This window comes from Symphalangus syndactylus, chromosome 13 (assembly GCF_028878055.3).
Source record: "Symphalangus syndactylus isolate Jambi chromosome 13, NHGRI_mSymSyn1-v2.1_pri, whole genome shotgun sequence".
NCBI lineage: Eukaryota > Metazoa > Chordata > Mammalia > Primates > Hylobatidae > Symphalangus > Symphalangus syndactylus.
The window spans coordinates 24,184,760-24,209,278 of record NC_072435.2 but is presented as its reverse complement, the minus strand read 5'-3'; the positions used below and the strand labels follow the sequence as shown (position 1 = coordinate 24,209,278).

The following is a 24,519-nucleotide window of genomic DNA, read 5'->3' as shown; positions in this document are numbered from 1 at the left end:
CAGACAATAACCAGACTATATATGAAAAGAGAACTCTAGGTCAGGCGCGGTGGCTCACACCTGTAATCCTAGCACTTTGGGAGGCTGAGGCGGATGGATCACTTGAGGTCAGGCATTTGAGACCAGGAGTTCAAAACCCCGTCTCTACTAAAACTATAAAAATTAGCCGGGCTTGGTGGTGGGCGCCTGTAGTCCCAGCTTCTCGGGAGGCTGAGGCACGAGAATCGATTGAACCCGGGAAGCGGAGGTTGCAGTGAGCGGAGATCGCACCACTGCACTCCAGCCTGGGTGACGAGCGACACTCCGTCTCAAAAATTAAATTACTGATAATAGTATTAATACCCCTTAAGTGGGTATTGGTAATAGTACCATGGGGGGGCAACATCTCTGAGAGTGCTCCGTAAGTATGTATTGAAGATTGAGTAAATACATTTAAAATTCTTAGAACAGTAAGTGGCACATAGCGTTCCAGAATGCCACATTATTGTTAGTGACAGAAATAATCTCGGCTGGGCGCGGTGGCTCATGCCTGTAATCCCAGCACTTTGGGGGGCCACGGCGGGAGGCTCTCTCGAGGCCAGGAGTTCAAGGACAGCCTGGGAAACATGGCAAGACGCCGACTGTTAAAAAAAAAAATGTTACCCGGGCGTCGTGGCGTGTGCCTGTAATCCCAGCTACTGGGGAGGAGGTGGGAGGATCGCTCGAGCCCGAGAGGTTGGTCGGGGCTGCAGTGAGCCGAAATCACGCCACTGCACTCCAGCCTGGGCGACAGAGCGAGACCCTGTCTCAGAAAGAAGGAGAAAAACCACCGTCCAGCGGCGGAGAAGGAAGGTTCTCCCTACTCAGGTTTCCACTCCCTGGCCGGAAAAAACCTAGTCCTCCCAGGTTAGCAGGCCGCTCTAGCCCAGCCTCACGTCTCCACTGCTTCCCAGCCAGCCAACGCCTCTTCTGATTGGCTCTGACGTGCGTGGTGCGTGATAACGTCACGAGGCGCCAGCGTTCCTATAAAGGCGCAGCCGTGCTGCTTGCGCGCCTCTTAGCGACCTGGTCTTTCCCTCAGGTGAGGTGCGGTGGTGTGCTTTTTCGCTAGGGTTTGGGTCGGATGGTGGCCTGGGCCTTCCGAGTTTCTATGAGTAAGCTAAAGACGTTAGGGGTGAGAGCAGGGTGGTTGAACGGGAGTGCAGCACGGTTGTGGGGGCGGATACTGACTATGAGACCATTGGAGGTTATTCTCGCGAGATTCTATCTGGGCGCCGCGAGGTTTTGGCGTAGTTTTGGGACTGCGCAGGCGCTGCTTGGGGCCCTTAACTCACGCTTCTCTCCCGCGCAGGCGCAGACGGGGAAGCGGAGCCAATATGCCAGTGGCCCGGAGCTGGGTTTGTCGCAAAACTTATGTGACCCCGCGGAGACCCTTCGAGAAATCTCGTCTCGACCAAGAGCTGAAGCTGATCGGTGAGTGGCCAAGGCTTCCGAGAAGTGGTTCGGCTTCCGGGAGGCGGTTAGCACGTGAATGAACGCGCCCAGGTGCTCGATCTAGTCCGCCCGCTAAATTTGGTACTATTGGTGGTTTAGGAAGGTTTTGTGTATCCAAAGCTGCCAGCCTGGTTTTTGTGCCAGTACGTGGGACCACACTTGTCCACCCCCTTCTCCCCACCAGGCGAGTATGGGCTCCGGAATAAACGTGAGGTCTGGAGGGTCAAATTTACCCTGGCCAAGATCCGCAAGGCCGCCCGGGAACTGCTGACGCTTGATGAGAAGGACCCACGGCGTCTGTTCGAAGGTGTGTATGGGAGTCCACAGCAGAGGGATGGGGTGCAGGGCTTGTGAGGTTCATTCTGCCTTCTGCTGCCTCTGTTCCATTGATGAGAGAGGTCATTGGATAAATGGAGCCAGCCTTTTAACTTTTAGTGGCACTTGTGGAGGAGGAAAAGTGGATCTGGATCAGTCTTTGCCCTGTTTCTTAGGTGTGTGGCTTTTCTGCCCAGTTACTGGACCTTCAGTTTAGTAACGACCAGAGCTAAAGATAGGCCTGGCACACTTGGGCACCTGTCTGTATATGATGACTCAAAACAGTCATGTGTCTATATATGGGCACCTGTCTATATATGATGACTCAAAACAGTCAGTTATGTGACCTGTTGGCTGGTGGTGAGAGTAGACTGTGAAGTGGAATTTCTGGACTAAGAGATGGTGATAACAGGGTTTGCACATTTGCTTGGTTTATTGTTTTTTTAATTAAACTTTCTCGTTTTATTTATTTTTTTGATACGGAGTCTTGCTCTGTCGCCCAGGCTGGAGTGCCGTGGCGCAATTTCAGCTTACTGCAACCCCCGCCTCCTGGGTTCAAACAATTCTATCTCAGCCTCCCAAGTAGCTGGGACTACAGACAGGCACACGCCACCACGCCTGGCTAGTTTTACTTTTGAGACGGAGTCTCGCTCTGTTGCCCATGCTAGAGTGCAGTTGTCGCAATCTTGGCTCCCTGCAAACTCCGCCTCCAGATTTCAAGCGATTCTCCTGTCTTAGCCTCCTAAGTAGCTGGGATCACAGGTATGCGCCACCAAGCCTGGCTAATTTTGTATTATTAGTGGAGACGGGTTTTCACCATGTTGCCTAGGCTGGTGCTTGTTTTATTAAGCTGGTCAAGGACATTTAGGTGGTATTTAGCAAAGGCCTGAAGAGGAGAGAATCTGTAAAATGTTTCAGGGAACAGCATTTCAGGTGATGGCTTTAGGAGGGCATGCAGATCACATAGACTTAGGCTTACTTTACGAATTGTGGTGAAATATACATTAACTTGAAAATGTACCATCTTAATCATCTTGTTTGAAAATCTACTCTGAGATGCTGTGTTATTGGAGTGCTTTCTACAGCAGATTGGCATGACCGAGATTGGCATTAGTATATCCTGAGACGCTGCTTTTGCCTGAGTTTGGGTAGTCATGATTTATGGTGAAAAGCAGTCTCTACACCTGAGCCCTGACTGTTAAGCATGAGAGGGGTCATCCATATTAGGCATTGAGAAAGTCCTGGAGCATGTTTAGCCACAAATTATCACAGTTTGTCCCAGGCTTGCAGATGTTAGAAGCTTTTTTTAAAAAATAGGCACAGGATCTTGCAGTGTTGCCCAGGATGGTTTCCAACTCCTGACCTCAAGTGATCCTTCCATAGAGCTGGGGTTACAGGTGTAAGCCGCTGCACCTGACCCTTTCATTCTTTTCGTCAATTTGTAGAACCCTGTTGACAATCTCATGAACGTGCTGGAGATCCCTCCCCCATGGATACCGATGCTGGGTGGGAGTTCATCCCAGAGTTCTGTGGGGAGTGGGCTACAGCTGGTTCTGGTTTTAGGGAGGACTTCTAAATATAGATCCTAATTGCAATGAAACTTAGTCATGTGGGAAAGCGGTGCAGATGTCTGAGGGTTATTTGTGGTTTTCCAAGGCAGAAGTGAAAATTCCCAAGGGGTACACAGCTGTTCAGGTGAGTACACTTTCTAGTAAATGAAGCCATCTAGCCTAGCCACGGACAGGAAGGAGGAGCTTGGATGTTTGCTCTTTGGTGTAATCCTGCCTTGATTCAGATCCAGCCTTTCCCACTAAGATGTGTGACTGGCGAAATTGAGTCTTGTCTGTTAAGACTGAACAGCCGCTAACATTTGGCTGGCAGTTAATCAACAGAGGCCCGGCGTAGTGGCTCATGCCTGTAATCCTAGCACTTTGGGAGACCGAGGTGGTCGGATCACTTGAGGTCAGGAGTTCGAGACCACCCTGGCCAACATGGTGAAATTCCATCTCTACGAAAAATACAAAAATTAGCCAGGCATGGTGGTGTGCCTGTAATCCCAGCTACTCAGGAGGCAGAGGCAGGAGAATTGATTGAACCTGGGAGATGGCGATTGCAGTGAGCCAAGATCCGCGGCACTGCACTGGATGACAGCGAGACTCAAAAAAAAACACGAATTTCTCCCTCAGCACAACTGAAGAAATGTAGGAGTCATGTCCATTTTTCAGATCAGAAATGAAGGCCTTGTAATACCTAACTGGCTTGTATGATGACAAGGACCTGTTTCCCGCTGAGGTCCTCCCTGGTTTGCATTTTCACCGCATTTTAAATTCTCTCGGTGCATTGGCCCAGTGGAGTCTCAGCAGTAGGACATGCTTTTGTTGAAGGTGTAAGGTTTATTGTGCTGTTGAAAACTGTTGTCTTCATACTTAAAGGTTTTGCCTGTGGCTGACCCTCCTGTTCTTTTTCAGGAGATAGATGGTTTAATAAATGTGGGCCGGGTGCAGTGGCTCACGCCTGTAATCCCAGCACTTTGGGAGGCAGAGGCAGGCGGATCACCTGAGGTCGGAGTTTGAGACTAGCCTGACCAAAGTGGAGAAACCCCCTAGTCTACTAAAAAAATACAAAATTAGCTGGGCGTGGTGGCACATGCCTGTAATCCCAGGCTAAGGCAGGACAATCCTGGGAGGCGGAGTTTGCAGTGAGCCGAGATCACACCATTGCACTCCAGCCTGGGCAGCAAGAGCGAAGCTCTGTCTCAAAAATGATAATAAATGTGAAACACATTTTTTAAAATCATGCCTTTGTTGTGCCTAATGGTGATGATCTCACTTTGTCTCCCAGGCCGGAGCACAGTGGCATGGTCGTGGCTCACTGCAGCCTGGACCTCCTGTGCCTAAGTGATCCTCCTCAGCTCTAGTAGCTGGGACCACAATCCACCATGTATCACCATGCCTGGCTAATTTAGTTTTACTTTTTTGTTTGTTTTGGTACAAATGCGGTCTCACTATGTTGCCGAGGCTAGTTTCAAACTTCTGGACTCAACTGATCCTCCTGCCTCAGCCTCCCAAAATACTGGGTTGATAGGCCAGGCATAAGGTACTGTGCCTGGCTGAAGTTTCTGTTTTCTAATGTAAAGACAAAAACGCGTGAAGTGTCCAAAGAGGTAAATGATCCCAAAGTCATTTTCATTGCCTTTTGGACATGTTTTTGTATTTTGATATTCAGGTGTTTAAATATCCTCTGATGTTGAGTGTTAAAAAAGAACAAAAATTGAAGCCATAGTATGACATAGGTTGCTGGAAATGTACACAGCTGGTGTTTCCATTTTGATTCTCCCTACCTGTAACTGCTCCCTACTGGGAAGACTTTGGGTCCTCACAAAGTGAGCTAGCTTTCTTTCAAACTGCTTGGAGGGTAACAGTGCCAGGAATATCAGAAGCGCCTGATGCGTGTGGATCTATTTATGAAAGCTTGCTTGAATGGTGTGCTATAACTAGTAAGAGCCACTTTTTATAAAAGTGCACATAAGGAAAAAAGTTTGAGGTGTTTACCCCAGTGTCAAGGGGGCAGTTGATTTGCTGAACGCGTGTGGGATTATAGCAGTGAGCGGGAGCCCAGGGGAAGGCGTTTGTCCCCCGGGCCCTGGGGCTGTGGGCAAGGGCAGTCCAGAGTATTAGCTAGAAGCCACGGCTTTGGACAGGGTAAGGAGCAAGCCGTCCTGAGCCTGGGGTTGGAAGAAAGGTGTAGTAGCTGACATCTGTTGGGTATTTTATGCAGTGCATTGTTAGGTTATATACATACTATATATATTTTTGGTGGAAAATTTCATACAGAATAGTAAAATAAATGACATGTACTTAACTGGAAAAATTCTAGTGTTAGAAATTACTTTTCTCTCCCTAAAAGGTGTAGATACTACTATTTATGGCACAGGGAATGTGATTTAATCTCGCATCTGGTTAATCAGAAGAGCTTTCTGGACTGAGGGGATGAAGTTTTAAGCACTGCTTTGTTACGGTGGTAGTAGCTTAATAGCAGCTGCACTTGGTCTTTTGCAGATTGAGTCCTTGTAAGGAGATGATTTCCTCAAGTGATCCGTCTCCCAAAGTGCTGGGATTACAGGTGTGAGCCACCACGCCCAGTCCATAGGGTGGTTTTGACAGTGACAGTGGGTCACAGTGACTGGTGCTATACTACCTGTGCCTCACCACCACGACATGGAGCTACCAAGAGGTGGAACGAGGATTTGAACCCAAGAAGCCTGAGGTCAGAAGGCTGAATCAGTGTTTCCTCCCATTCTTCCCAGGCAACGCCCTGCTGCGGCGGCTGGTCCGCATTGGGGTGCTGGATGAGGGCAAGATGAAGCTGGATTACATCCTGGGCCTTAAGATAGAGGATTTCTTAGAGAGGCGCCTGCAGACCCAGGTCTTCAAGCTGGGCTTGGCCAAGTCCATCCACCATGCTCGCGTGCTGATCCGCCAGCGCCATATCAGGTACTACCTCTGATGGGCACCTGAATCTTCCTCCATCTGCCCCTCTGATGGTTGCCCTCACTAAGCCTGCTGTCCCTATCTCCTATGCAGCCCTTGGAGGTGATGGGTGTGAACTCACCCAGAGGGTACAGATTCACCCTTGCACACAGCTCACCAGGGAGCTGGGGCAGCCTTCTGCCCCAATAGCCCAGCGCAAGGGTCACTGCGGCTCTAGCCGTACACCTTGTGAAGGCCTCTGCCAGGCATGTGGGCAGCTGGACAGGTAACAGCTCTTGGTGTCCCCAGTGGAGGGAGAGAACCAGCCTCACCTCGCTTGGGTGGTGGGTTCAGCTGTCTCCTGGCTCGCTTGTGAAGTTGATTCCAGACCCTAATCCATGACTGCATTCTGGGTACTCAGTGTGCCCTTTCTGTAACGTGGCACCATTGAGGGGGAGGAGCTGTACAGAAAGAGGGCAAGATATTTGCGTTTAGAATCTTCGCCCCAGCCCTTCACTAACCCTGTGATGCATAGGCAGAGCCTTGTGTGTCAGTGCTTTCGTGGGAGACGTAGCCTCGGGTTGCTGCGTTATTGTGGGCATTGCTGCCGCTCGTGGTAATACAGCTCAGTGTCAGGCGTGGGGTTCAGGATGTTTCAGACTCGGAACTTGGGGGTTCTTACACGGCCACCTCATTTGCTTTGTGGTCTTCGGTGGGATGCTTTTGAATTTCTCCTATAAAATGGGGTTGAGAAACTCATCTGAAGCGTTTTTGGGGATTAAGGTGATACCCTAAAACCCCGAAGGGTGCCCATAGGATCAGGTGCACCCTTCCCGCAGTGCCTTGGTGTCTGTGGCCATGGCAGCCTCACAGCGTGGGTGAAGAGGACAGAGTGGTGCCTTAGCTGGGGTTAGCGTCCGTTTCTCCAGTCCACTTCACTTTGTCACCTCTTCCAGGGTCCGCAAGCAGGTGGTGAACATCCCGTCCTTCATTGTCCGCCTGGATTCCCAGAAGCACATCGACTTCTCTCTGCGCTCTCCCTATGGGGGTGGCCGCCCGGGCCGCGTGAAGAGGAAGAACGCCAAGAAGGGCCAGGGTGGGGCTGGCGCTGGAGACGACGAGGAGGAGGATTAAGCCCACTTGTCCCTCCTGGGCTGCTGGATTGTCTTGTTTTCCTGCCAAATAAACAGGATCAGCGCTTTACAATTGGTGTGTGGGGGTCTCTCCTCGGCTCACTCACTTCCGGGTGATACTTGGGAGTGCCTACCAGTTAGTGGTCCCTGGTCTCTCAGTACTTTTCTACAGTAGTGAACACACATCTTTACCAGAAACTTCTGGCATCAGGGGAGAGGCGAATGGTATTTTTGGAAAAACTGAGTCAAAACCAGAAGGAAATTCCCAGTAAGCCGGCGTTTGCATATAGGGGTGGGAGGGAGCCAGTGATTGCTAGGCAGGGCAGGCGCCAAGTGGAGGTGGGGGCCTGCCCTGCCTGCTGGCCCTGGGACCCTGACCCCACCCAGCAAGAGACAGGTGGGACGGGAGCTGACCTGAGGCTGATGGGTTGTTGGGGAAGGTGAACTGTTAGTGATTGTTGGGGAGCACTTCACAGAATTTGCTTGCCAGTTTCAAAGCTTGTGATGTGGTTGATGTTGGGCAAGTTCCCAGTTTTGTCTTCACATGTAGGGGAAGTGGGTTAGCGTAGGGGAAGGGGCGTTGAGGGAACTGTTCATCCTATCCGTGGTTGGTGCTTCTGTGGACTCATGGTCAAGAGGTTGGCAGGCTTCCCTTTTCTCGGCCTTGTTGATCATCTGTGTTGGGAAGGGGTTTGGTTTCTGAGGAAGTGAGAAACCTGAAATTGTGCAACCCCCTCAGGCTGCAGGCTGTAGTTGATTGGGTCCTTATCTGGAGGCCTTCAGGGTTTGAGGTCAGTGCAGGGACAGTTCTGGAACACAGCTGAGTTACTGTAAACCACGTGGAGAAGTCCATTGCGGCTGACTCGAGCTAGGTGGTTGGCCCTTCCTTCCCTCAGGGTTGCTACTTGGAAAATGATGGTGGTCTTGTGTCCGTGGGGCCAGCTGCTGCACTGTCTGGGCTCACTGTGGTCTCCTTCCTTGGAGCGTGGCGTCTGGGCTAGTGGATGGCCAGGGCAGCGTACTCACTGGGCTCCTGGGAGCTCCCCTGGGAGGAAGAGACTGCAGTTGTCTGGTCTAGAGGTGGTGGCTCACCTGGGTGTAGCTCACAATTTGTGGAGCTCCAGATGCAACAGCCTGGAGGGAGGGGAGAGTGGGAGTTGAGGTATGCGGTTCTGGGGAGAAGCCTATGGGCCTGGAAAGGAAAAGGGTCTTCATCTCAGGGCTGTCTACAGAGGCAGCGAGCGGGGCAACAGAGGGAGACTCCAGCTCAGGGCTCTGTCTACAGAGATGGCGAGTGGGGCAACAGAGGGAGACTCCAGCTCAATTTGTAGAGATGGGGTCTCACTGTGTTGCCCCGGCTGATCTAAAACTCTTGGCCTCAAGCAATCCACCCGCCTCCCAAAGCGCTAGGATGACAGGTGTGAGCCACAGTGCCTGGCCTGCGTGGGTCTGTTTAATCTCCGGGCCTCTTGCTCTCCCTTTCTTGGTGATTTCCTTGGACCACTTCCCTGTATCATTCTCTCCCTCAACTCTCATCACCAGGGATGACCCTGAGCCCAGGGTCCTGAGCAGAGAACGGGATGGGGGCTGGGTAGGGGCCCCTCACTTGCAACCAGGATGTTGGATGGGGGCGACGGGGGGCCAACCTTGGGCAGGAGGCACTGTGTCCACCGCAGCGTCTGTGCTGGACCCCATGGGGGTGGCTCACAGGGCCCAGGAGGAACAACAAAGATGTTGGGTGTGGGGGACGAGGCCAACCTTGGGCAGGAGGCACTGTGTCCACCGCAGCATCTGTGCTGGCCCCCATGGGGGTGGCTCACAGGGCCCAGGGGGACTTCCGGGAGGTGCCGCCCATTCTAGGTGCTGGGAGATTGGGAGCCCCTTGTCCTGGTCAATGCAGAGCTGTCAAAACCAGCCTCTGAGTGACGCTGAGGGCTTAGGCCGTCTCCAGAGAGCACCAGCGATCCTGGCTGTGCTGAGAGGGAGGGCTGAGGGCTGCCTGGATGCCCCTGCGATGGGGCGGCTGGTATTTAGGGGATGCACACTCTGGGGCCTGCAGGGAGAGCTCTCACCGGTCTCGACTCCATGCCTTCTGCCTTGTGCTTCCGGCCCAAGAGGTCAGGGTCACCGACCACCCCGTGTCCACCTAAGGCTTCCCTGGACACACAGCAGGGAGATGGGCAATGAGGGTGGGGGTTGTGGCCCTGCCTGTCACGGTCCCCAGCAGTGCAGATGAATTAGACGACTGAGCCACAGAGCCTGGGGGCAGATGGCATGCTGGGCATAAGGAGCCCTGGGCTCTGTGTTACAGGTCATGTGTTCTCACCAGTGGCCTTGCAGGAGGGGAACAGCCCCTCCCCCGGGCCTCGCTCTGCTCCCCCTGAAGGATGGGGCTGAGGGGACAGCAGGCTCTGGGGGCCTTTCAGACCACCTCACCCGACTCAAATCCAGGGGTGACCCTTGTTCTAGCACGAGGCCAGAGAGGGCAGGGCCTTAGGACACAGCCCACTGTTGTAATTCTAGAGGCAAGCCCCTTCCGTGTCCTGAGCTCTGTAATGCATCTTTTCTTTCGTGAGCCTCGCGATCAGGCGATGTTTATTCAGTGGTTACCACATCCAGGCATGCTGCCAGGAGGAGGGGAGTCATGGGTGAAGCTGATAGGATTCCTGCTGGACTCACGGAGCTTGGGTTAACGAAGACACATTACCCATGTTTAGCTCTGCGCCGGTTTCAACGAGTTGTAGGAAAGGAGAAAACATGCTCATAGGTGAGCAGCGTGCACCTGTCACGGGAGTGAGGGGTCCTTCTGGGGGATGGAGAGACCAAGTTGTGAACAGCGAGTGTGGCGCGCGGAGGGCGTCCTGCACCAGAAACAGTGTGGGCTGTTCTCAGACCTGAGAGTGAGCCAAAGAACGCTGGGACCATGTCATTCAGGGGACCTGTGCACCATGAAGATTTATTGGATGCTATGTTTAAGAAAATGGAAAATCCGGCCGGGCGCGGTGGTTCACACCTGTAATCCCAGCACTATGGGAGGTGGAGGCGGGTGGATTACGAGGTCAGGAGTTCGAGACCAGCCTGGCCAACATGGTGAAACCCCGTCTGTATACTAAAGACACAAAAAATTAGCCAGGCGTGGTGGTGGATGCCTGTAATCCCAGCTACTCGGGAGGCTGAGGCAGGAGAATCACTTGAACCCGGGAGGTGGAGGTTGCAGTGAGCTGAGATCGCGCCACAGCACTCCAGCCTAGGTGACATAGTGAGACTCTGTCTCACAAGAAAAAAAAAAAAAAAAAAAACAGGGAATCTTTAGAACAGGGAATCTTTAGAAACAGGTGTCTGTTTTTACAAGCCCATCACTGCACAGAATGCAATATGGGAGGGTCTTACTAATGGTTAACCATAACCACACGCTAGTGTGAGCCCAGCCGCTAGGCGATGTGCTGATAAGGATTCTAAGTGGTTTACGTGGACTCCTCATGGCCTGTGACACACATACATTTACAGTGGAGTGGAACGGATAAGGATTCTAAGTGGTTTACGTGGACTCCTCATGGCCTGTGACACACATACATTTACAGTGGGGTGGAACGGATAAGGATTCTAAGTGGTTTACGTGGACTCCTCATGGCCTGTGACACACATACATTTACAGTGGAGTGGAACGGATAAGGATTCTAAGTGGTTTACGTGGACTCCTCATGGCCTGTGACACACATACATTTACAGTGGGGTGGAACGGATAAGGATTCTAAGTGGTTTACGTGGACTCCTCATGGCCTGTGACACACATACATTTACAGTGGAGTGGAACGGATAAGGATTCTAAGTGGTTTACGTGGACTCCTCATGGCCTGTGACACACATACATTTACAGTGGGGTGGAACGGATAAGGATTCTAAGTGGTTTACGTGGACTCCTCATGGCCTGTGACACACATACATTTACAGTGGAGTGGAACGGATAAGGATTCTAAGTGGTTTACGTGGACTCCTCATGGCCTGTGACACACATACATTTACAGTGGAGTGGAACGGATAAGGATTCTAAGTGGTTTACGTGGACTCCTCATGGCCTGTGACACACATACATTTACAGTGGGGTGGAACGGATAAGGATTCTAAGTGGTTTACGTGGACTCCTCATGGCCTGTGACACACATACATTTACAGTGGAGTGGAACGGATAAGGATTCTAAGTGGTTTACGTGGACTCCTCATGGCCTGTGACACACATACATTTACAGTGGGGTGGAACGGATAAGGATTCTAAGTGGTTTACGTGGACTCCTCATGGCCTGTGACACACATACATTTACAGTGGAGTGGAACGGATAAGGATTCTAAGTGGTTTACGTGGACTCCTCATGGCCTGTGACACACATACATTTACAGTGGAGTGGAACGGATAAGGATTCTAAGTGGTTTACGTGGACTCCTCATGGCCTGTGACACACATACATTTACAGTGGGGTGGAACGGATAAGGATTCTAAGTGGTTTACGTGGACTCCTCATGGCCTGTGACACACATACATTTACAGTGGAGTGGAACGGATAAGGATTCTAAGTGGTTTACGTGGACTCCTCATGGCCTGTGACACACATACATTTACAGTGGAGTGGAACGAGGCAGGAGGGCTTGTCTTTGTCATAGTTTACAAGCTCTGCAGAGGTGTCGGCTACATCCAGATTGGCTCAGGGAGCAGCCGTCAGAAGACTCACACGTGTTTAATAACTGAGGTTGTGTGTGTCTGGTAGGGGGTGGGTAACTGTGATGAGTTTGGTGTGGCAGAGGGGGAGCCATAGCCTGTGAAGCTGGAAAAGTGTATCAGGTTTGGTCATCAACAAGCACAGAACGTGAATCTTATTTTTGGAAGATGGAGCCCCGTTGAAGGAATTTGAGCAGTGGAGGGTCACAGCCAGGTAAGATTGTCAGAAGAGGCCTCGGAAGTGATGAGAGGGATGGACTGGAGTAGGGATGGGAGCCAGTAGGGGGCCAGGAGGGAGGTTGATGCAGTGCACAGACAGGGCGTCCTCGGTTTCCAGCTGAGCTTAGACTGTGGGGGTGGACCAGCGGACACGGGTGGAGCCGGGTGAGGAGGGATGGGGGCAGCGCGGTTTGGATTTGCTCACTGTGTGTGAAGCAGAAAGTGTGAGGAGCTTTCCCACTCTCTGCCTTTGTTGATGGGAGGAGCCAGTGGGGCCGCTGCAGGACAGACGACCCGCGTGGGAGAAGGAGGCTGGGGGAGATGTTTCTAAGACTGTCAACTTGCTCACAGAGGGAAGCACGAGCTTCCTTCGAGCCTGGGTTTTGTTTTCCCAAACAGGTCCCTTCACTGACTTTCTTTTTTGAGACAGGGTCCCGCTCTGTTGCCCAGGCTGGAGTGTAGTGGCGCCATCTCGGCTCACTGCAAGCTCCACCTCCCAGGTTCACCCAGTCTCCTGCCTCAGCCTCCCGAGTAGCTGGGACTACAGGTGCCCGCCACCACGCCCGGCTAATGTTTTGTTTCTTCAGTAGAGACAAGAGTTTCACCGTGTTAGCCAGGATGGTCTCAATCTCCTGACCTCGTGACCCGCCCGTCTCGGCCTCCCAAAGTGGTGGGATTACAGGCGTGAGGCACCGCACCCGGCCAACTTTCCTTTTTTTTTTAAGACGCGGTCTTGCTGTTTCCTAGGGTGGATGGCAGTGGCATGATCTCAGCTCACTACCACCTCCACCTCCTGGGTTCAGGTGATTGTCCTGCCTCAGCCTCCCAAGTAGCTGGATTACAGGCACGTGCCACCACGCCTGGCTAATTTTTGTATTTTTAGTAGAGACGGAGTTTCACCATGTTGGCCAGGCTGTTCTCAAACTGCCTTGGCCTCCCAAAGTGTTAGGAGTACAGGCATGAGCCACCATGCTTGGCCTCTTTTTTCTTTTTCTTTCTTTTTTTTTTTTGTTTTTGAGATAGAGTCTTGCTCTGTCGCCCAGGCTGGAGTGCAGTGGCGCCATCTCAGTTCACTGCAGCCTCCATCTCCCAGGTTCCAGCAATTCTCCTGCCTCAATCTCCCGAGTAGCTGGGATTACAGACATGCGCCACCATGTCCGGCTAATTTTTGTATTTTTTGGTAGAGACAGAATTTCACCATGTTGGCCAGGCTTGTCTTGAACTCCTGACCTCAGGTGATCCGCCCTCCTCAGCCTCCCAAAGCGTTGGGATCACGGGCATGAGTCACCACGCCCAGCCTCTTTTCTCTTTGCTTAAAAGATGAGGTCTGTTGCCCAGGCTGGAGTGCAGTGGCACTATCATGGCTCACTGCAGCCTTGACATCGTGGCTCAAGTGATCCTCCCGCCTCAGGCTCCCAAGTGGCTGAGACTACAGACATGCACCTCCACAGCCACTACTTATTTTTGTAGCGATATCTATCAGCTGTGAATAGAGAAACAGTGTAGTATATCCTTACAACAAAATATTAACCGTAAAAAGGAATGAAGTATTCATACATGCTACATGGGTGAACCTTGATAATATACTAGATAAAAGCAGTCAGGGAAAAAAGGTCACACATGACGTTATTTCATTTATAAGAAGTATCCAGGCTGGGTGTGGTGGCTCACGCCTGTAATCCAGCACTTTGGGAGGCTAAGGCAGGTGGATTGCCTGAGCTTAGGAGTTCGAGACCAGCCTGGGCAACATGGTGAAATACCATCTCTACCAGAAATACAAAAAATTCACCTGGCGGCGTGGTGGCATGTGCCTGTGATCCCAGCTACTTGGGAGGCTCAGGTGGCAGGATCGCTTGAGCCTGGGAGGCAGAGGTTACAGTGAGCCGAGATCACACCACTGCACTCCAACCTGGGTGACAGAGTGAGACCCTGTCTCCACACACACACAAAAAAAGGTATTCAAAGAAGGCCAATCGATAGAGGCAAAAAGTAGGTTAATTGTTGCATGGGATTAGGTGGGAGTGATTGCTTAATGTAAACTCGGCTTCCTTCTCGGTATGATAATAAAAATGTTTTGGAATGAGATAGAGGTGACGCTTAACGCCATATTGTGAATTTACTAAATGCTACAAAATAGTGTTGTATCTCGAAAAAAATACGTTTGTTGGGCTGGGTACAGTGGCTATATGGCCTATAATCCCAGCACTTTGGGAGGCAGGTGGATCATGAGGTCAGGAGTTCGAGACCAGCCTGGCCAGCATGGTGAAACCCTGTCTCTACTAAAAATATAAAAATTAGCCAGGCGTGGTGGCATGTGCCTGTAATCCCAGCTACTCCGGAGGCTGAGGCAGGAGAACAGAGCGAGACTCTATCTCAAAAAATATATATATATAATATATTTTATATATATATATAATATATATATTTTATATAATATATATATATATGTTGGGCATAGTGGTGCGCACATGTAGTCCCAGCTACTTGGGAGGCTGAGGCAGGAGGACCACTTGAACCTGGGAGGTGGAGGTTGCAGTGAGCTGAGATTGCACCATTGCACTCCTGCCTGGGCAACAAGAGTGAAACTCCGTCTCAAAAACACAAACACACACACACACACACACACACACTAGTAGATAAAATCAAATACCATTCTGTATCCCATAAATATGTACAATTATTATTTGTCAATTAAAAAACTTAAGCTGGGCACGGTGGGTCATGCCTGTAATCCCAACACTTTGGGAGGCAGAGATGGGAGGCTCTTGAGTCCAGAAGTTCGAGGCCAGTTTGGGCAACATAGTGAGACCCCATCTCTACAAAAAAATTTAAAATATATTTTTTAAAAACCCTAATACAGGCCGGGCACGGTGGCTCACGCTTGTAATCCCAGCACTTTGGGAGGCCGAGGCGGGCGGATCACGAGGTCAGGAGATCGAGACCACGGTGAAACCCCGTCTCTACTAAAAATACAAAAAAAAAAAAAATTAGCCGGGCGTGGTGGTGGGCGCCTGTAGTCCCAGCTACTTGCTGAGGCAGGAGAATGCCGTGAACCTGGGAGGCGGAGCTTGCAGTGAGCCGAGATTGCGCCACTGCACTCCAGCCTGGGCGACAGAGCGAGACTCCGTCTCAAAAAAAAAAAAAAAAAAACCCTAATACAGTAGTCCCCCTTTATCTGTAATTTTCTTTCTGTGTTTTCGGTTACCTGGTGGTTAACCATGGTCCAAAAACATTAATTAGAAAAGGAGTCATAAGTTTTTAACAAATCAAAACGAAAAATATTTCTAAAAATCCAAGAGTAAGCAGGAAAGGGGAAACAACACACAACAGAGGAGACAAAAAGGCACGCCTGAACACAGTCACGTACCGCATAACGATGTTTCGGTCCACTACACATTGCATATGTGATAGTATAGCCTGTGCATGTAGTAGGTTATAGCACGTAGGTTTGTGTAAGTACACTCTATGATGTTCACACAATGGTGAATTTTTTGTTTTTCTTTTTGAGATGGAGTCTCATTCTGTCTCCCAGGCTGGAGTGAAATGGCACGATTTTGGCTCACTGCAACCTCCGCCTCCCAGGTTCAAGTGATTCTCCTGCCTCAGCTTCCCAAGTAGCTGGGATTACAGGCATGCACCACGATGCTCAGCTAATTTTTGCATTTTTAGTAGAGACAGGGTTTCACCATGTTGAGCAGGCTGGTCTCGAATTCCCAACCTCTGGTGATCCACCCATCTTGGCCTCCCAAAGTTCTGGGATTACAGGCATGAGCCACCATGCCCGGCCAAAATTTTTTAATGATGGATTTCTCAGAATATATCCCTGTTATTAAGTGACATACAATTGTAATGTCATCAGTGATTACATTAAATGTAAGTGATCAAAAAGAGATTACAAGATTGGATTTTTTTTTTTTTTTGAGACAGAGTCTTGCTCTGTTGCCCAAGCTGTAGTGCAGTGGTGTGATCTCGGTTCACTGCAACCTCTGTCTCCCGGGTTCAAGCAGTTCTCTGCCTCAGCCTCCCTAGTAGCTGGGATTACAGGCGTCCGCCACCACGCCTGGCCAATTTTTGTATTTTTAGTAGAGACGGGGTTTCACCATCTTGGCCAGGCTAGTCTTGAACTCCTGACCTTGTGATCTACCCGCCTCAGCCTCCCAAAGTGCTGGGATTATAGGCATGAGCCTCCGCGCCTGGCCTGTTGTTTATATTTTATCACATTAAAAAAGCAGAAGGATGAAAAATGTATTATGCAAACACTAATCAACAGATAATTTCACTGGCTTGTTAGTTGTTTTGTTTTTTTGAGACAGTGTCTCACTGTTGTCCAGGCTGAAGTGCTGTGGTGCGATCTTGGCTCACTGCAGCCTCGACCTCCTGTACCCAAGTGATCCTCCCACCTCAGCCTCTCAAGTAGCCGAGACTACAGGTGTGTGCCACCACGCCGGACTGGTTTTATTTTTTGTAGAGATGGGGTCTCACTATTGCTGCTCCAACTGACTCGAACTCCTGAGCTCAAGCCATCCTCCCCACTTGCCCTCCCAAAGTACTAGGATTACAGGCGTGAGCCACTGCACCTGGTTATGCTTCCTTTTATTTTTTATTTTTATTTATTTTTTTTTGAGACGGAGTCTCGCTCTTTCACCCAGGCTGGAGTGTAGTGGCGCGATCTCGGCTCACTGCAAGCTCCGCCTCCCGGGTTCACGCCATTCTCCTGCCTCAGCCTCTCCAAGTAGCTGGGACTACAGGCGTCCGCCACCACGCCCGGCTAATTTTTTGTATTTTTAGTAGAGACGGGGTTTCACCTTGGTCTCGATCTCCTGACCTCGTGATCCGCCCGCCTCGACCTCCCAAAGTGCTGGGATTACAAGCATGAGCCACCGCGCCCGGCCTATGCTTCCTTTTAATTTTTTTCTTTCTTTCTTTCTTTTTTTTTTTTTTTTTTTTTTTGAGACAGAATCACACTCTGCCACCCAGGCTGGAGTGCAGTGGTGTGATCTCAGCTCACTGCAAGCTCTGCCTCCCGGGCTCACGCCATTCTCCTGCCTCAGCCTCCCGAGTAGCTGGGACTATAGGCGCCCGCCACCACGCCCAGCTAATTTTTTTGTATTTTTAGTAGAGACGGGGTTTCACCGTGTTAGCCAGGATGGTCTCGATCTCCTGACCTCATGATCCACCCGCCTCGGCCTCCCAAAGTGCTGAGATTATAGGCATGAGCCACCGCGCCCGGGCTATTTATGCTTCTTAATTTTCCCATTTCGTAAGTTTGATATGTAATATTTACATTATCATTCAGTTTAAAACATTCACTCTTTTTTTTTAGAGACAAGGTCTCGCTCTGTCCCATAGGCTGGAGTGCAGTGGCAAAGTCATAGCTCACTGCAGCCTCAGCAGCTTTAACTTCTTGTGCTCAAGGAATCCTCCCCACTCAGCCTCCTGAGTACCACACCTGGCCTTTACGTCTGTTTTTTTTTTTTTTTTTTTTTTTTTTTTTTCTTATTAACTCATTGATTATTGAGAAGTCTGTTGCTTTATTTCCAAAATGCGACGATATTAGTCATCTTTGAGTCAGGTGAGTCCCACAAGTTCCCAGCGTCTCCTCGTGGTCTGTTAGGGGTCCAGGCTGACTGGGGTTCATTGGTGTCCACTGGGGGCAGTTCCTGTGCCTTCAGCAGTCCTGAGTCTCCTTCTCCTGAGTGTGGGGTCTGGGTCCCCCCTGGGCTAGCGGATGGCCAGTGTGGCATAGACGCTGGGCTCAGCTGGAGGTTCCCGTTCCTGGGATGGAGGAGGTTCAGTTGCCTCCCGTCTGAGGGTCAAGCTGTGCAGCTGGGCGTAGGTCACATCCTGGGGGGCTTCAGATGCAGCAGCCTGCAGTGGGGGAGAGTGAGAGGGAAGGAACGTGATGGGGGTGGGGGAGGCCTGGGGGCCTGGAGAGGAAAGGACTCACCTCGGTGTCCATCTGCCTGTCCTCTTCTGCCTGTGTGTCCTTTGTGTCCAGGAATTCCTCGGACAGTGGGGAGGGAGGGGAGGCCATTTCTCTCCTAGGTCTGGAGTGTTTCACCGGGGCATACGTCACTGCCTGGGGGTCTTCATCGTGTGGGCTCTGCTGGAGAGAGACAGTGGTGGGGGGTGTCCTTGAGTCCCCCTGACCCCCTGGAGTCAATTTTCCTCACTGTTCCCAGGGTGATCCGATTGCATCCCTTTCCTGATGGAATCTCAGGGACGCCCTAAGGCCGTGGAGGGTCTGGCTGCTCCCTCCCTGTGGTTCTGGCCTCTCCTCCTCACTCTGACCTTGCCCATTTGGCTGCAGCCTCACGCGGCCTTCCTGCAAGAGCTCGCTGCTGCCTCGGGGCCTTTGCACGGCTGTTTCCTTTGCCTGTAGGGGCTTGTCTATTAGAGGATCCTGTGCCCCGCTCCGTCCAGGCTTCTCAGAAGACAGCTGAGCAGACAGCCCTCCCCTTCCATTCAGACTGGCCCCACTGCCCCACACTCTCTGCCCTTTCCCTGGTTTATGTTCCCTACAGCACGTTGCACTGCTGGACACGGCGCATTTATTTGCATTTTGTCTCCCAGCACGAGGTGAGCTCAGGAGGCGGGGGCGGCTCTGCTCCCTGCTGTGTCTGCAGCTCCCACGGGGAGCCCGATCCACAGTGAGCTCCCTGGGAACACTCGCTGGATGAATGAATGAAGGGGAGCCCAGGGGACCGGGTGGTTCATTTATTCCTCATCTTCCTGAGGCCCAGGGAGCGCTCTAACAACCAGATGGCCAGAGGACGAGGAGCAGGAAGGGGACCCGGGAGGAGGCCCACGAGGTCCCAGGACAGCAGGAGAGAGTGAGGTCGCAGCAGGCGGGAGGCAGCGTGTTGGACAAGGAGGGGCCCACCGTGACGATGCTGAGAGCCGGGGGAAGGAGGACAGAGAAGTCCTGCAGGATTAGATCTGGCACCAGGAGGCCTTTGGTGCCCGGGACAGGGGCAGGGTCTCACCTGAGTGTCCATCTCCACCCCGTCCTCAGGCTGTGTGTCCTTCATGGCAGCATCTGCTGGGGCAGAGCAAGGGGTTCGTCTCCTGGTTCTCTGAGACCTCTCCGTCCTGCTGGCCCCTGCCCTGCTCCCAGATGGGGCCACTGAGATCCAGGGAGGTCCCACAGTGTGGGGCGAGACCATCTTCCACGGAGCCCCAGACCCTTCCCAGCCCCTCCCTTTGCTACTGAAATTTTGGGACTCCTGTCTCTCCAGCACCCCCATTTGTCCCCTCTCTTCCTCTTACAGAGGTTTTCTTCCTGGACGTCAGCAGCTGGGCTGGACCTGAGGGAGGACATGGGACTGTGAGGGGCAGTGTATGGGCTGCGGTGGGTGGGAGTCTGGGGTCTTTGGGCAGAATTACCTCTTCAGCAGGCTCCTGTCCTTGGGCTCTGGCTCTGCAGCTCCTGCAGGACGCTGGGAATCAGTCCGTCTCTGGTCTGGGTGAAGATGGACAGAGTCTCAGCCCTGGGAACATTAGAACCCCCATTCTACACATGCAACTTGAGGGAAAGAAGGAAAACTAAAAATATTCCTGCCTAGATGTTCCAAATATTTCATGAGATAGAAAAAAACTGCATGAATACTGGAGTTTGTAAATGCGTGCTGACATTACGTGCCCCTGGAACCGGTTTTCTAAACTGACACCTGTGTGTTTGGGTTCCCTCTGGCTGGTGCTCTGAGCCCACCCTCGGTCGGCCCATGGGTCCCCCGCTTCCCTACTCACCAGATGTCCTGTGTTTGCTCTGACGCTGACGTCGGAGGAGGAGGAAGATGAGAAGGAAGAGCAGCAGGACGAAGGCCACCGAGACCCCAATCAAAACCTCCAGGTATCTTCCCAGACCTTGACATGATGTCAGGAGTGGGAATGACGTCATTGATGTGAGCACCTACTGTGTGCAGGCGCGAGCCAAGTCTTTCCTTCGTGACCTCCAACCTTCACAAGCAGTCGTGCAACATGGAATTGCCACCCCCACAACCCATTTCACAGATGCACAAACTGAGGCTCAGAGTGGGGAATCGCCTGCCCTGGGCCCCCAGCCAGGAAGCGGCAGAGCTGGGAAGGGAGCCCGGGAGTCTGACCTGCAGCCCTTGTTCCTGCACCAGAGCTGAGCCCCGGAGCTGCAGGGAAAGAGCCTGACCATCCTGAATCACCGTCCTGTTCCCCTCCCCTGCCCCAGGTCACTGTCTGTGCTGCAGGTGGGACAGGACAGGCCCCTGCGGAATCGGGTCTGGGAGGTTCCCTGGTAGGCCTCCTCTCCCAGGAGGTCACAGCTGGGAGTCAGAACTGAAAGGAACTTTCCCACCCGCAGGCCTTTCTCCTTTACACTTGGAGAAACTGAGGCCCAGGCATTGGAGGGGCCTGTCCACATCGCCACCTCCAGAGGAGCCTGAACCTAGGACAGAACCCACCCCTGCCTCCCCCGCCCACCTCCCACTCAGAGCCCCTCACTCACCACTCTGGGGGCCTGACCCTGGGGGGCTCAGGGGCTGGTCTTCAGGGCCTTCTGGGTCAGGACAGGTTGGTGAGGGCTGGGGCTGCCTTGCCCCCCACATCAGCCCAGCTCCTCCTCCCCCAGGCTGGGCCCCAACATCTCCCTCTGCCTCGACACCCCCCCCAACCAGCACAGCCTCAGAGCCCCTGGGACACAAGCCTGTCCTTTAGGGGAGGGGAATGGGAAACTTTGGGAGACTCAGACTGCCCTGGGGGAGGCCGCGCTCCCCAAGAGGCCCCAGTGACTCACCAGGTGTGGAGGGCGGCCCTGTGAGTGGGGGGCTGGAGCCTCCAGCGGGTCCTGGATGGAGCACAGGAGGCGGGTGAGGGGCTGGGGCTGTCCATGGGGTGCACCCTTCCACTCCCAGTCTCTGTCTGCCCAGTGGATTCCCTGGAACCATTTCTCTGCCCACCTGGTACCTTCTGCATGCCAGCAGGGGAGAACGGGTGGCCATGCCTAGGAGAACCCCTGTTGGCCTCCTCCCCTCTGTGCGCTGGGTCCCCTCTGGCTAAGCCTCCCTCACAGCCTCCCTCACTCCATCCCAGCCGAGAGCTCTGCTCGGGGCAGGGCCGGAGCTGAGGTTTGAGTTCAGAGAGGACAGGGTCAGGGCCCTCACCTGAGACCATGAGTTCCAGGGGGTCACTGGGGAGAGAGAGCCGGTGGGGGTCGGAGCTGCGTGAGCCATAGCACTTATAGGTTCCCCCATGGGCTGAGGTCACAGGACTCATGTGGAATTCAGCCTGGTACTTATGAGCTCGGTACTTTGATCTCAGACTAAGCGGGGGATGGGCTGCCCCTTTTTTGGTCAGAAGGAAAGTGTCAAACTGCCACCATGACTGACACAGCAGGGACACATTCTCTCCTGAGGCCACCGTGGGGCCCGGCTGCACCGAGAGGGAGACTGTGTCATAGATCTGTCCTGGAGAGAAGAAGGATGGGTGAGGGGCTGCCCCTCCTTGTTCTGAGCTGAGACCTCCCCAGGCCTCTCTCTGGGACCCTCAGTCTCTCTGTCTCTGTTTTCTCTGAGTCTCCCCCTCCCCGCCCATCCCCTGTCTCTGTCTGTCTCTCCCTCCCTTGGGACCCCACCCCTCATCCCGGCCATCACCACCTGGGCTCCCCCGGCAGGGCCTGTGCAGAGCCTGGATCCCTGACTGAACCCGCTGGGCTCCTCACCTGCGATCTGGATGTCCAGGGGGTCACTGGGGGCCGACCACTCGGAGGAGAGGTTGTGTGCACCGTAGCATCTGTACTGGCCGCCGTGGGAGCCCCTCACAGGGCCCAGGGTGAAGTTGGCCTGGGAGAGCCCAGCCTGGGGCTGCCGGCCAGGGCGCTGGAGGAAGTCACGTTGCCCGTCCTTGTACAGAGCGAATCTGTCGTAGCCGACATCAGAGCCACACTGGAGGGTCAGAGTCTCCCCAGAGGCCACGACAGGGCCCTGCAGGGTCAGGAGGGAGGGCTTCCTAGACACGCCTGGAGAGAAAGAGGAGCCGGGACTCCGAGGGGCTGGTTCCTCCCACGCCCCTTCCTTCTCCCGTCCTCGCCCTGCAGGTCTCACTGTCTCTCACACTCTGGGTCTCTGACCCCAGGGCCTCCTCCTCACCCGGGGCTGTCTTGGAGTCATTTCAGAGGAGTGGGGTCTCCCTAGCCCTGGCCACTGTGCCTGATCTTTCCTCCTGTCCCTGAGAGCCGGGACCTTACAGCAAACACACCGGCGCCTTCCTGAGTCCTCCCCTTCCAGGTGAGGGTGGCCGAGGGCTCCTCCTCCCATGTCAGAGCCTCCCCATGGGGTCTCCCTCACGCCTTCAGCCCGTCCATCAACACATCACTCTGAGTCCTTTCCAGATTCAGTCACCAGCCAGACTCCCCACAACCTGTCAGCTGCCCCGAAAGTGTATTAGAGAAGGCCGTGGCTCCCTCACCTGAGGCCAGAATCTCCAGGGGGTCACTGGGCTGGGACCACACCTGGGGGGCGCTCCTATAATAGTAATAGCATCTGAACGTCCATCTGTGGCTGGGGGTCACGGGGCCCACAGGGAACAGGGCCTGGAACCACCCACTGTGGGGCTGCTGTGAGTCCAGGGTCCAGGGGAGCTGGTGTTCTCCTTCCTTCACCAGAACAAAATGGTGATATCCCTCCTGTGAGCCACACTGGAGGGTCACGTTCCCTCCTGAGGCCACCACAGGGCTGGGCAGGGCTGAGAGGGTGGGTTTGTTGTAGAATCCTATGAGAGAAGGAGGCACCGTGTTAAATGGGGCTCCCACCTCCCACATCATCCCCAGGGCTGGGCTGTGAGAGGGAGACGCCCCTGAGAGCCGGCCCCCTTCCTGAGGGCAGAGCCTGGGGCTGGGACCCCTGAGTGTCCTCTCACCTGTCACCACCAGCTCCAGGGGGTCGCTGTGCTCTGACCAGCCTGCAGAGCTGCGATAGTGACAGCGGTATCTCCCTGCATGGTGCTGTGTCATGGATGGGATGGAGAATCTGCCCTTGCTCCTGGGTTCCAGTGGGTTCTGTGTGTCCCAGGATGCTGGGCTTTCCTCTTTATACAGACGGTACTCCTCGGCCTCCAGGGTCCCCCGACACCAGATGGTCACGGGGCTCTCCCGGATGATCACAGAGCCTGGCTCAGCCCAGAGGGTGGGTTTGGGGAGGGGCCCTGGAAGGAATTCAGAGGCTGGATCCCAAGACGTCCCCACACTCAGATCCCAGCTTTCTGCCCCAGGACCCCCCGTCATCCCCATCAGTCACCCAGAACTGCTGTCCCCTCCCCCAGCTGCCCAGGTGTGGCCCTTGTCCCTACTGAGGAGGAGGGACCTGGGACAGCTGGGGACAGACTCACCTGCCTGCGTGTGGGTCCTGGGGCCCAGACTCAGCCCTGCAAGAGAGTTCCCTGTGAGGGATTTGCCCCGAAGCCTGAGCAGGTCCCCGCCCTGGTGCCTCCTGAGCTTCTGAGGTCTCCTGATGGACCAGGGCTTGTGTGTGGGGTGGGGTCCCTCCAAGATTGGGATCTCCCGCTCCCCATCTTGAAGTCTCACCGAGGCAGAGCAGGGCTGTGAGGGTGGGAGCCATGGCGTCTCCTCCCAGCGACCCCGGGCTCTGCAGGTGGATGAGCCCTCGGTGCCGGCAGGACAGAGAGACACACAGGGTGTGGCTGCTTGGAGGCTGGGTCCTTCTTGTCATGGGGTTGTTTCATCCGCAGCCCACAGGAAGGGGAACTGCCCTCTCCAGGGGCCTGGCTCTCATTTCCCCAGGGCTGAAGTGGGGGCGGTCACCAGGCTCTCTGCAGACATTTCAGAGAGAAATGGGGTCTCCCTGCTCCCTGGCCACCATCTCCCTGATCTGTCTTCATCTTACCGAGAGCCAGGACACAGCAGCAAATAGACGCGGTGCCTTCCTGAGTCAGCCCCTTTCAGGCGAGGGTGACCATGGGCTCCTCCTCCGTCTCAGAGCCTCCCCATGGGGTCTCCCTCCCTCCTTCAGCCCGTCCATCAGCACAGCATTGTGGAGTCCTTACCATGGCAGTCATCTCTCCAGCCCTGGAGACGCTTCAGGGAAGACAGAGGTCCATGCTGCAGGGAGACTCAGATCAGCAGAGACGCACCTGATACCTGGCTGTGCAGCCCAGGCTGAGCTGCGTGTGGCAGTGAGCACAGAGGAGAAATGCAGGGTCCACCGTGGTGGCT

At 53.5% G+C, this 24,519-nt stretch overlaps 2 protein-coding genes across 26 annotated transcripts; one reads left to right on the top strand and one right to left on the bottom strand.

Moving 5' to 3' along the window:
* The first annotated feature begins 1,233 nt into the window (after positions 1-1,233).
* Positions 1,234-7,463, top strand: RPS9 (ribosomal protein S9). Of its 3 annotated transcripts, XM_055239048.2 has the most exons (4): positions 1,234-1,452; positions 1,658-1,780; positions 6,095-6,281; positions 7,214-7,463. In XM_055239048.2, exons 1-4 carry the CDS (start codon positions 1,356-1,358, stop codon positions 7,389-7,391), a joined length of 585 nt encoding a protein of 194 aa, XP_055095023.1. In that variant the 5' UTR covers positions 1,234-1,355; the 3' UTR covers positions 7,392-7,463. The 3 variants fall into 3 exon arrangements, with proteins under 3 accessions (XP_055095023.1, XP_055095024.1, XP_063471555.1); XM_055239049.2 differs by lacking the exon at positions 6,095-6,281 and having other exon boundaries at positions 1,292-1,452; XM_063615485.1 differs by lacking the exon at positions 1,658-1,780 and having other exon boundaries at positions 1,298-1,452.
* Positions 7,464-17,831: 10,368 nt separating this feature from the next.
* LOC129460676 (leukocyte immunoglobulin-like receptor subfamily B member 3) lies at positions 17,832-24,178 on the bottom strand. Of its 23 annotated transcripts, XM_055238857.2 has the most exons (15): positions 23,872-24,156; positions 23,676-23,711; positions 23,208-23,492; positions 22,758-23,060; positions 22,012-22,308; positions 21,455-21,757; positions 21,088-21,138; positions 20,800-20,850; positions 20,426-20,464; positions 20,070-20,186; positions 19,707-19,782; positions 19,590-19,627; positions 19,307-19,359; positions 18,268-18,426; positions 17,832-18,188 (listed from the first exon to the last, which is right to left on the bottom strand). In XM_055238857.2, exons 1-15 carry the CDS (start codon positions 24,014-24,016, stop codon positions 18,042-18,044), a joined length of 2,100 nt encoding a protein of 699 aa, XP_055094832.1. In that variant the 5' UTR covers positions 24,017-24,156; the 3' UTR covers positions 17,832-18,041. The 23 variants fall into 23 exon arrangements, with proteins under 23 accessions (XP_055094832.1, XP_055094840.1, XP_055094831.1 ...); XM_055238865.2 differs by lacking the exon at positions 20,426-20,464 and having other exon boundaries at positions 18,298-18,423; positions 20,800-20,847; positions 23,872-24,172; XM_055238856.2 differs by lacking the exon at positions 20,426-20,464.
* Between the last annotated feature and the right edge of the window lie 341 nt (positions 24,179-24,519).